The sequence below is a fragment of the Malaclemys terrapin genome, chromosome 10 (assembly GCF_027887155.1).
Source record: "Malaclemys terrapin pileata isolate rMalTer1 chromosome 10, rMalTer1.hap1, whole genome shotgun sequence".
Taxonomy (NCBI): Eukaryota; Metazoa; Chordata; order Testudines; family Emydidae; genus Malaclemys; species Malaclemys terrapin.
The window spans coordinates 27,536,344-27,549,035 of record NC_071514.1 but is presented as its reverse complement, the minus strand read 5'-3'; the positions used below and the strand labels follow the sequence as shown (position 1 = coordinate 27,549,035).

At 47.9% G+C, this 12,692-nt stretch overlaps 1 protein-coding gene across 1 annotated transcript in view; it reads left to right on the top strand.

Moving 5' to 3' along the window:
- The window catches only part of MYO1E (myosin IE), a 149,897-nt gene extending 137,209 nt beyond the window's left edge, over window positions 1–12,688 (top strand). Inside the window, exons 27-28 of the mRNA XM_054041509.1 lie at window positions 10,818–10,987; window positions 11,592–12,688. Of these exons, the coding sequence (XP_053897484.1) occupies window positions 10,818–10,987; window positions 11,592–11,668 (247 nt within the window). The 3' untranslated portion in view covers window positions 11,669–12,688. The remainder of the gene's footprint in view (window positions 1–10,817; window positions 10,988–11,591) is intronic.
- Window positions 12,689–12,692: the final 4 nt, after the last annotated feature.

The following is a 12,692-nucleotide window of genomic DNA, read 5'->3' as shown; positions in this document are numbered from 1 at the left end:
GAACACCCTTGGGGCCGAGGATAGGCCGAAGGGAAGGACTGCAAATTGGTAGTGCACCGTGTTTACCACGAATCGCAGGAAGCGTCTGTGAGGTGGGTAAATTGCGATGTGAAAATATGCGTCTTTCATGTCGAGGGTGGCGAACCAGTCTCCAGGATCGAGGGAAGGGATAATGGCCCCCAAAGAGACCATGCGGAACTTCAACTTTACTACGAATTTGTTGAGTCCGCGCAAGTCCAAGATGGGCCGCAGACCTCCTTTGGACTTGGGGATCAGAAAGTAACGGGAATAAAATCCCCTGCCCCTTAACTCTATCGGAACCTCCTCTATGGCCCCCATGGCAAGGAGCGTAGAAACCTCCTGTATAAGAAGTTGCTCGTGAGAAGGGTCCCTGAAGAGGGACGGGGAAGGGGGGTGGGAGGGGGGGATAGAAGAAAACTGGATAGCGTATCCCCTCTCCACCGTGCGGAGGACCCAACGGTCCGAAGTTATAAGGGACCAAGCACGGTGGAAGTGGGAGAGGCGATCCCGAAAGGAGGGGTCTGGATCCTGGGGAATGACTGGGGCGCCGTCCTCGACCGCACCTTCAAAAGTTCTGTCGAGGACCTGAAGGTGGTCTTGGTGGCCCCTGGTTCTGACCGGGTTGAGGGCCAGCCCATCTTCTCCTACCACCTCGCCCTCGCCTTCTGGCAGGGTCCTGTCTCTGACGAGGTGGAGGGGGGTAAAAACGTTGAGGCTGGGGCCTAAATGGTCTGCGCTGGGGACCCGCAACATGCATCCCCAGGGAGCGCATGATTGTCCTGGAGTCCTTGAGGCTCTGCAATCGAGAGTCCGTCTTCTCCGAGAACAACCCCTGTCCTTCAAAGGGCAAATCCTGTAGGGTTTGCTGTAATTCAGGGGGCAAACCCGAAACTTGGAGCCAGGAGGTCCTTCGCATAGCGATACCTGCGGCCAGGGTTCTGGCGGCCGAGTCCGCTATGTCCAGGGAGGCCTGTAAGGAGGTCCGAGCCACCTTCTTACCCTCCTCAACCAAGGCCCCAAACTCTTCCCTGGACTCTTGGGGAACCAATTCCTTGAACTTCCCCATAGAGTTCCAGGAATTAAAGTTGTAGCGGCTCAGGAGCGCCTGCTGGTTAGCCGCTCTAAGTTGCAGCCCTCCAGCTGAATAAACTTTACGGCCAAACAAATCGAGTCGCTTAGCCTCCTTTGATTTGGGCGCTGCAGCTTGTTGACCGTGGCGCTCCCTTGCATTCACTGATGACACCACCAGTGAACACGGCTGGGGATGGGTATACAAGTACTCGTAGTCTTTGGAAGGGACAAAGTACTTTCTTTCCACCCCTCTCGCTGTAGGTGGGATAGAGGCAGGGGTTTGCCATATCGTAGTTGCGTTCGCCTGGATCGTGCGGATCAGGGGCAACGCCACTCTTGATGGGACATCCGCCGCGAGGATATTTACAATGGGGTCCTGCACCTCCACTATCTCCTCCGTCTGTAGGTCCATGTTACAGGCCATCCTACGTAACAGGTCCTGATGAGCTCGAAGATCTATTGGGGGTGGACCTGTGCACGACGTGCCCGCCACTGCCTCATCCGGAGAGGAAGAGGAAGATGCCTCCGGTGGTAAGGGATCCAGGGGAGGAACCTGGTCTCCCTGTTCCTGGGACGGAGCATCACCTGCCCTTGGGTCCGGGACGTCAGGTGGTGCAGATACAGAGGCCTCCATGCCCCCTGGAGGAGGGCGAGAGATGGTGGACTCTGGGGCCCTTGTATCAGAGTGACCCAAGCGAGAGGTTGTTGGAGCCCCTTGCGCCTGGTGGTATGCCCACGGGGTCCAGAACGACCAGTGAGATGGGCCATGGTCAGGGTCCTCTGCTCCCTCTTGCCAATGGCCTAAATCTTGCTCCCCGGTTTGCCCCTGAGGGGGGTATGCCGATCTTGACAAGTCCTCAGAGGAGCGAGACACCGATCTCGATGGCCATGGCGGTGCCGACTGCGCCGAGACGAATCCCGTGGGATACGGTGCCGTACGGTGCCGGTCTAGAGATGTTCTATCTCTACGCGGTGCCGGCGATCGGTGCCGAGATCGCGATCAGTGCCGATGACCTCGCCGGTGCCGGGAGTCGGACCTGGATCGAGACGATGACCTGGAGTAGGCCCGGTGCCGGGAGCGGCCTCTCGACGTCGAACGTCGATCGTACCGGTGCCGAGAACTACGTCTCGACGTTGATCGGTGCCGACGATCATAACGGTGCCGAGATGTAGAGCGGTGCCGCGATGATCTTGGCCGCGAGTACGACCGGTGCCGAGGTGATATCCGGCGCCGGGACTGCGAGCGGCGTGGGGACCTGCTTCGGGACCTGGACCGGTGCCGTGGTTCCAGCCCTTGCGATGGAGGGCGCATCAAGGCAGGTTTTCCCCTAGATTGGACCGGGCGAGTCAACGGTGCTGACGGTGCCGGTGGTTGGGGCGGTGCCGGCTCCGTGAGGGCGATCAATTCTCTCGCCGTCGCGAAGGTCTCCGGTGTCGACGGGAGGCACTGTATCACTGCCGGTCTCGGTGGTGATTCTGTCTGCACCGGACTCAACGGCCTCGGAGCCGGAGTCGACGGTGCCGGAGGCACCTGTTTTCGGTGCTCCACAGGTGGACGCGGCTCTACCCCCGGCACCGGGGGAGCCGGCGTCTTCGGCACTGAGGTCCCCGCCTTATGGGATTTTTTATGTCCCGGGGATAGTGAACGGCGCCGAGGCACTTGCTGTGAGTGCGGTGCCGATGGGGTCCGGTGCCGTGGAGGCTTGTCCGACGTGGTCGGCATGGTCGGTGCCGCCGGGGCACTGTGCACCGAGGTGCTAGGTGCCGGGGCCTGACGCGCCGATGGAGCGTCTGGGCTAAGTGCCGCCTCCATAAGGAGTTGCCGGAGTCGAAAGTCCCGCTCCTTCTTGGTCCTCGGTTTGAAGGCCTTACAGATTTTGCACTTGTCTGTTTGATGGGACTCTCCCAGGCACTTCAAACACGAGTCGTGCGGATCGCTTGTTGGCATAGGCTTAGCGCAGGAGGCGCACTGTTTGAAGCCGGGAGCCTTGGGCATGAGCCCGGCCACGCGGCCGGGGAAAAAGGGGGAGAGAACCCCCTGAATCCCCTTTAACTATATAACAACTATAAACAAGTGAATAACCAACTATATACTATAAACAACTAGAACTATAACTATAACTGTGAATAACTGGATAAGCTAGGGAGAGTGGAGAACAGCTACGCCGCGCTCCACAGTTCCAACGACCGTCAGGGGCGGTAAGAAGGAACTGAGGGGGCGCCGGGTCGGCTGGGGTATATATTCAGCGCCATGAAGGCGCCACTCTAGGGGGCTCCACAGCCGACCCGCCGGTGTTGCTAGGGTAGAAAATCTTCCGACGATCGTGCACGCGGCGCGCGCACACCTAATGGAATGGATATGAGCAAGCACTCGAAGAAGAATGAAGAATTCAGTCTCGCCACACCAGGGAGTGAAGTCCTAAGGCCAGGGGCCTGGAATGAAAAAGACCATTTGCTTTATATGTATTGCCCAAGAGTCCAAGGGTGTTTAGATTTGATCTCAAAACTTTATTTTTATTATTTGACTTTTCTAACACAGAAATATCCCCTTGCCTTCCCAATTAGGGTGGGGGCAGACTTTAAAAAAAAAAGTCATCTCCAACTTATGAAATGTTTTTCTAGTTTGCTCTGAAAACTGCATGAACTCATGGGTAGGAAAACCACAAGCAGATACGGCAGTGATTACGTCCAGAGTATGTAGGGAGCACCTCTCTCTTATTGTTGGTCTCTTGTGAAAGGCAGGCTGATATGGAATTTCAAATGAAGGAGGAGGGGAGAATGCCTGGAAGAAGCAGTGTATGTTGGTGAGGGTAAAGTGTGCTCAGACCTTGAAGGGGTTAAGAATTCCAGTAATTATTGCAGAGGCTTCACCAGAGTGAGCTCTGGAGGTTTGTATAGATGTGTAGGAAGCGAGTGGAGGTCTTTGCAAGAGCATGACATGACTGAATGATTTGATTCTTTGGGGGTGGGATGGTAATGATTTTGGCAATCTGAAACAGGGCAGAATGAGAGTAAACAGCATGGCAATAATCATCTGGTAGTTATAAAGGGAGGACAGGAGCACATCCACAGACACAAAGGTCTGGTAATGTTGTTTTAAGATATGGAAATAAAACAAAAGTCCCAATGACGGACTGTGTGATTTCTAGACATTTTGGGTGGACCCAACAGAACAGTGTTGCTCCAACACAAACAAGCGTGTAAAATGTGGTAGTAATATTGCTGTATAAAATTAGTTTGTGCTATATTATTTCTGTAAGATTTAGAATAGTTTGGAGTTCAATATTTTGCCCAATTGGTGGGGAGCGATCTCAAGTGTCACCTAAGGAAATTGCAGAAGATGAAGATAGCTTCAGTTGAGTAACCAGTAATTTGATTTTTATACCTTTTTAACCTTAAGAAGGGTTTAGATGGCCTTAAAACCAGAGGAAATATGCAGTGGTCTATAGAAAGCAGAGGCCCCAGGGAGAGAAGGGATTCCCAGAGCATTGAGGCAGACTTGATTAGTTTCAATCTTTATAAAAAGTACTATATTCTGAACAAGCAATCAGCAGGAGAGCAAATTTTACGACACCTACCCCCAACCTAACTACCTCCTATCCATATCACAATGACTTACTGAGCAGTATACCTTTCCAGATCACATTTTATATCTAATCTCATAGGAAAGAATACTGCTCTGCACCTTTCCCCTGTACACATTCTGTAATGCTGTACATGAACGCTCTAATGGTATGCAGGGGGTGGAGGGTAATTTCCCCAGTACAGGCACAGCAAAGGACTGCCTCCTGGAGCTGCAACACACAATTAGGCCTTGATCAAACAATGGAATTGAATTCTTGCCAATGTATGACAATTTAATCCCTGATCAGGACCAGTCAATGTGCAATCTAGTTGTAATCTATGTTGCAGGTCACTAGAAAAGTCCATCCAGACTCTGTGTGTGTTCCCCATGCTAGAGAAGTCTTATGACAAGCAGCCCCATCTGCTGGTTTCCAGGCCAGCCTTTCACACACTGTGGCATCCTTAGGATGACATGGTTAGCTCTGTCTTGCCGGTTAATATTTTTACAGCTTGTTTTTGATGTAAAAACTGTTTTAATGAAAATTGGAGTATTGGCTCAATCAATCATACAATATGTTTTTTTCATTGGCTTGGTTTTTATTGTTGTTTTTGTAAAAATGAAAAGAGCTCAGATTTGTTTCACTTGCAAAGTGAAGGAAAATCTTCCAGTCCCTACAACTCATCTCTCAGAACTACTCATGAAATCAAACGCACTGTCCAAATGTCTAATCAGAATTGCATTCAAAGTGCCTGGTGTCCTACCTGTATTTGGAAATGTGAATTGGGCTGCTTGCTTCCTCCCACAGGAAAACCTATGAGAGGGAGGTAAAGAAGGGGGAATCCCAGGGGCTTTCCTTGAAGTGTTGTCTTCCCAATCATTCCTTCCAGCTGGCCTGTCTCCTTGTAGAAATGGGGCCTGCCTCAAACCCCTTCCATTGCTTGGAAATTACATGAGCTCCCTAGGAAATGCATACACAAAGGCATATTTAGGCATCCCCAGGGCTGAATAGGGAGATTTGCCTGAGTTTGGAGCCAAAGCTTTCAAACCCAGCAATACAAAGCACAGCTGGCTTAGAAAACACGCTGCCTGTAACAGAAACAGTCACTCTATGGAAAGGCTTCCAAAGCACTATGGCCTTTATATCATCCAGTGTTCCTGCTTATTTTCCTGGAACATGTGTTGAGACTTGTTCTCGTCGTGTGATTCCAGGGAATTGGATACGAATTGTCATGTTGAAGTTTAATTCTTCAGTTGCAATAGGCTACTTGGATCTCCTGCTATGCACCGAATAATCTTCTGGATATTATAAGGGTAATCTTCTGGAGGGTTAAAGCAGATAGTACTTTACTTGGCATTTACAGCTATAGAAAGAAAACCTCTCTCAGGCATTTGGATCCAGGTGGTTTCTCTCTTGCCATCAAGTCTCTGAATTCCTATTCTGTCTTCTGCCAATCAGAAGTGTCCACCTCCTCACTCTCTCTCATTAGCACAGCCCTGCACCTGTGGTTGCCTGAACAGCTAGCGGTAACACCCGAATACCACCAGCCACCAGGTGCCCACATAGTATCACTGTCCCTCAAGTGGGATTGCCATATATCCCGGGGCATTTGGGATTTTTGTGGGGCTGGTGTAGGGCTTGCAGAATCTGAAGGCCTCTCACAAATCCATTCAGGGTTGATGCAACCCTGCACAGCTCAATAGCAATATGGAAAAAGCTCTTTGTTACCTGCCATTGTAATGGACTCTTGGCTTTGCCACAAAAGAGAGTTCTTCTGAAACTTCTGCAGCTTTCTCTCACAACGGGTGCAGCTAACAGTCCCCTGCTGGTGCTTTCATCAGTTCCCCTGCCCATTAGACTTTGGAAATCCAGAGCTCATTGCTTCCCTCTGTTTGGATTATTGGGCCACATACCGTATATTTCATCCACAGCGGAACACATTTATATACATTACACATACACACGGGCTAACTACAGAACTACCATTCATTTCCAATTTTAATGTGCCTGGTTTCCTGCCTGGTCTCAGAAGTAAAAGCAAAAGTTCAGGGGGAAAATGAAAGTCCTTCTGGTGTAATTTTATTTAAGTGTTAGCTCCCAGAAGACCGTTATTCTTTACAGGTGTCGATGTAATATGAAAAAATGCCACAGAAATAAAAGCACCTAAGTGCTTTTTCATTTTTACCCTTGACTAACAAATTCAATCCTCAGTACACTTATTGTGTCTCCTCATTAATGTTAATAGCAACTGCAAGCGTTCATCCATGGGAGAGCAGTTTGTGAATTCTCTCCTTTCACTGGCTGACCAGAGAGATAGTAAATATAAAATCCAAGGGAAAAAAACTCGCAGACTGAAGTAGCCCTGTGTAAGCTTGAAAGTGTGTTTCTCTCACAAATAGAAGTTGGTCCAATAAAAGATATTATTACCTTTCCCACCTTGTTTCTCTAATATCTTGGGACCAAAACACCTACAACACCACTGCATATAAGGAAAAAGCTGACCAATAAGTGTTATTTTAGCTCTTTATCTCACAGTAATAAGTACAAGGGTGTTGCCGGCACAGAGTGCCCGAGGACAGCAACAGCGGGTTCATTGCCCGGTGTATTTCGCGCCAATAAACACACCAGGTGGAGAAGCAAACAAAGTTTATTTGAGATCTCGAAGCGGTGCAAGGAGACTGGCATGTCTCAAATCAAGACACTAACAGAAACAGTTTTTCTTCTTTTATACATTTTGCAGTTAAGCCTCATCCACCCCCTTCTCCCTCTAGCCCTCGCTTTCTCCCCCCCATTCCTCCCTCTACCCCTCCTGTCCCTGGTAATAGTTACTAAGCAAATAACGATTACATTTACGCAGTTAAGTCATTCTTGGCAGCTATAAGCCTAGCTTGTTAGTAACTTCTTTAAACCGTTATCTTGTCCTTTTTCCCTTCAGCCAGAAACATGCAGGCCTCATTATTACCACCTGATACTGGTGTGAGCAGGAGGTTGCACACAGCTAACTCGTTGCTTACATATTCCAATTGCACCTGGCTTTTGAGGTTGATTAGAGTTTAAACATGGAAGGATAGAGTTTGGTTCACTTAGGCTTAGTGCAGGAAGGCTTCATTGACACTTGTGGTCGTCTACCCTCCCGAGTTACCTAGGGTGATGCCTAGTGACGTCAACAAGGGAAAGACCCACAGAGAGAGGAGTTAGGCTACAGGGATCTCTTCCTGAACATTGTCATATTCAGTAACCTTTTTTGAAATCCCACTGTTCGTTTACAGCGAGTTAAGTTAGTCACTGGCATAGGTTCTTGGAGAGTTGTTCTGCATCACAAATAATATATTCCTGAGGAAGAGATGCAGTTTCTGTTCCTAGCAGACAAGGGACAAGCCAGCGTGGTATGGATTCGGTTTTTCAAAGCCTCACCCAACATATGGTCTTTTGTGGGTAGTGGTAGTTTGCTTGCCTTTTTTGGGGCGGGAGTGGGTGCAAAATCAGGTTTCATTTTATCTGAACCACCAAAGGCAGGTGGTAGGGGGAGTTCCAGTTTTATCACATCCTTAATTTTTAGGAGCTGTTGCTGGCAGTTTAAGGTATACATCCATTTATTCTACAGAACTGGCCTACTGGCCTCCTAACTCCCTGCCTGCAACCAAAATCTCATAGCGCAGGGAAGCCTCCTCTGAACTCGCAGCTGTGAACCCAAGAGCATGAATGATTGTTATAAATTTGCTCCAAATGCTTCCTACGACATCATCCAGGCCCGCCGACGGGGGTGCAAAAGGAGCAATTGCCCAGGGGCCTGGGTGTTTTGAAAGGGCCCAGCCGCTGCTGCAATAGCAGCAGCAGTGGCCAGGAGCCCCAGGCCCTTTCAAATCACCCAGGCCCCTAGGCAGGAGTTGGGTGCTACCGGCGGCGGCGAAGGCAGCTGGACGGGCATGTGGAAGCCCTAGCATCTTTACAAAAATCTAGCAATATTCAGGAAGGCATCTTTGGCTATGATGTTTTCAGGCAGTTCAGTATATCACTATCAATAAGATTGGTCTCTGTCAGGGGTGGCTCCAGGCACCGGTGCAGCAAGTGCGTGCCTGGGGCAGGAAGTGCGGGGGGGCGGCAGTCAGGCAGCCTTCAGCAGTGTGCCTGCAGGAGGTCCACCGGTCCCGCGACTTTGGCGGCAATTCGGCGGTGGGTATGCTGAAGGCGCAGGACCGGCAGATCACCTGCAGAAATGCCGCCGACTCCGCGTGACCAGCGGACCACCGCAGGCGTGCCGCCGAAGGCCGCCTGACCGCCGTGCTTGGGGCGGCAAAAAAACATAGAGCCGTCCCTGGTCTCTGTCCAAAGATACAAAGCCCCGCAATTCAGCACATGCATACAAGTGACTTTTCCTCTCGAGATCAGATAAAGTCCAATATTTTTCCTAGCAATGAAAATTTGTGTTGTATGTTTTATTTCAACTTCCTCTTCTATAGCATATATATTATATGCGATCCTTCATATCCTATAAAGAATTGATTTCATACCAGGTAGTTGAAGGCTGCTATCAAATTGCCCCCTCATTCTTCTCTTCGGTCGACTAAATAAGCCCAGTTCCTTCAGCCTCTCCTCATAAGTCATGGGCCCCAGCCCCCTAATCATATTCGTTGCCTCCACTGGACTCTCTCCAATTTCATTCCAGAATGTATATATTTAATTTAAATATATAATTCAAAATAACAAATTCTACGTCTTATATTTAGGCTCACAATTTGTTTAATACTGGTGCTGTAACTGGAAAAAAAAAGTTAACTACATCAAGCAACGTCACAACTTATGTATATTGGGTTCTAGTGTGTTATCAATAGGATAAAAAGTAGTGTCGTAAACCTCAGCCATCCCTTTCTAGGGGGCCTAGTGACTGTTCTGCCCTGGGGCCTGTCATCATCTGTTCAGAGCAAATACAAACATTCCAGACCAACAGCAGATGCCCTTAGCAGATAGACACATTAGGAAAAACTCTTTCTGGCCATTGTTAATGCTTCAAGATTTTAACGTGCCCACATACCTTTCTTCCCATAAGCACATTACAAAGTTTAAAAGCACAACCACTTACGAGCATATTTTAGGGCCACACTCCTACTGATAGATCACTTAAGAAATGCAGCTCTTCTCAAGCAAATGAGCTGCACAATATAAGCCTGGATTGACACTACCCTGGCACAACTCAGCCGCCTCACCTATCAGTGCACTCTTTGCATTAGTGCACTGCAGGGGTTTGTTGTGGTTCTCACACTCCACACTATCTATATATATGCATGCTCTCTTCTACCATTTCCTGCCTGCGCCTTTCCTTTCCTCTCACTTCTCCTCCCCTTGCACTTCGCCTTGGATACTTGGCGGGATTGTAGCCACTCCGGTAAGGTCATACCACATCACCCACTGCTTCACATTTGAGCACAGATCAAAGCTATAGACAAACAGACACCCCCACGCACACACCCCCTCCAGGAGCTGATGCAAGTGCAGGTGCAGTATCACTGTCCTACCTAATCATAGCATTGGCACAGCAGCAAGCGTGTGAGCAAGGAAGGAGTTTCATATCAGAAGCAGAATCTCTGGCAAAGGGCACCCTGCAGCTTAAGCTTTAAATATGTTTTGTGTGTCTGGGAACAGGGGAAGGCAAATGGTGAGCCCGCTGTGAAGTATTTTTATTACAAGTGTTACATAAGAGGCACTAGAAGAGCTGACTTGGGCAATCGCTGTCTCAAGGCAAAGCTTACTAATGTAGGTAAAGCAGCAAAGAATCACATGATCTGGTTACTCTGCAGATAGGTGTTTGGAGAACTGGAATCTCCTTCCTCTTTGTCTGCAGTTTATCACAGAAGATGATAATGTAATGTCCACTACAGCCCCTCTGAGACCTCGTGGGGGCAGAAAGGACTATATCCTGCTCCATGCATGTGGATGCTCCAATGACCTAACACGTCTTTCATCTATAACTACTATGATATTTACAGAGGAATCTAAGTGGGTGGGCGTGGCCTTCAAATCCAGCAAGTGTTTTCCATTGGCTGAGCTGGTGATGTAATGGAGCAAAGTGCAGTGGGGTTGGTTGAATTTATATTCATAGTTATGGTCTTGGAGTATTTGCCTTGTCAATAACTCCTCTCTCCCCCCCCCCCTTCCCCCATCTAGTGTTCGGAGGCAGACAACAAACCGGCCCCCACCAGCTGGAGGGAGACCTAAACCACAGCCAAAACCCAAACCTCAGGTACCGCAGTGCCGAGCACTGTATGCATATGATGCTCAGGACACAGATGAACTTAGTTTTAATGCCAATGACATAATTGATATAATCAAAGAAGGTAAGTAAAGAGGTTGGCGGGGTTTTTTGTTTGTTTTAAATGTCCTTTGTTCACAAATTGCTCCACAATCCCCAGGGTACACTGTCATTGTTAATGGGGGGGGGGGGTTAACTGCCTGGACATTTTCCTGGAGAATGACTCCTGCATTTCTTGAGGCAGTAGGAGGCCTGCTTTCGGGACAGGCAGGATAAAGAGGAGCCTTCACAGCTATATTGTGCCCGCCCTAGATTGCTCAGTTGAAGATAAAGAATATTTATTCCCCACTGTGGAGTTCAAAATCAAGTGCCCCACCGTAGCCTCTGGTTGCATGTATAAGACCATGACAATGGCTAAAGCACATCAGCTGAAAAGCAATTAATGATGCAGTTCCAATGCCAATACCCTCCGCCCCCTAAGTGAATAGATAAGGCCTTGCAGTGTGTCCAGAAGGTTAGCCAATCCAGGCTCTCATAGCCCTTTGTATTTGGTCTCTTAAGGAGTAGCTGTGGAAGGGTTTTGCCAGTCTACACAAAATGGACATAAATTAAAAGGCTAAAAAGGAGGGGGACTGAACATGAAATAAGGATTTCTAAAACCTCAGTGTTCATTCTGCTCTTTTTGTCAGATCCCTCAGGCTGGTGGACAGGCAGATTACGAGGGAAGCAAGGACTGTTCCCCAACAACTATGTGACCAAGATATAACAGAATACGAAGAAGGTTTTGTTAAATGAAGGATAGCATGACACTACCAATAATTGAAAAATAGGATGCTTTCCCCTCCCTCTCTCGCATGAGGACAAATGGCAGTTCTTCTCAGAGACCTATAATTCTTAGCAGCATCTTCACCAGTGAAGTTGTATACAAGCAAGAAAAAAAGTCACTGTTTATTGTCCATAAAGCAAATGTGCAAATCTATGCTTCACATACATTGTATGGAAGTAGTGAGAAATGAATTATTTATTATATTTAAGTCTGTTTCTAGTGCAGAGTGAATGAGGTGTTTAGTCCTTACAGTTTTCCTGAAACTGCACAGTGCTTTGTAATCTGGGACCAGGGACTTTGGCAAGGTTGTATTTAACAAGTGCCTTTAGTTTTTATACATATTATATATATAATGAAGATGGCATTATATGCACATTTCCTCTGATGCAGATCACTCTGGGGAACATGGTAAAAATGCTGCTACATGTCACAAAGATGTAGGATTGGTGATGGTATATTTAAATAGTTCTGTACAGATTGTAATGGAGTTGGTTTATTGCTTGCAAGTAAAGTTTAGGGATTCCAAAAGGCACAACACAACAAAAAAAAGAAAGACGCTGTGTTCTACAATGATGCCTTCTCCATGATTTATATTAGAATATGGCTGGCCCATGTTGGATTTATGTTTAATACTCTACCTGTTACAGGAAACAACTCTTCCCCTGAGCTGTACATGTTTAGAAGCAGATCATATACTGTATATAAAAACTAATATAGTAGAAATATGTATGAATGTATAATGTAGTATTCACTGTACTTATCCATAAGGTAGTTTTATTAGAAGTTTTGTGCCAGGTACTTCCAAATATGCACTATTCTTTTAGTGATAAAACCAGTGTTAATGCTTTTAAGCCCAGTTGCCTCCCCCACCATTTACAATGGCTGTTGCTTACCATGCAGATATCCTCAGCATCCATTCTTTTTCTCCTGACACTCCATCAATAAAATACAGGAAGCCAGGAGC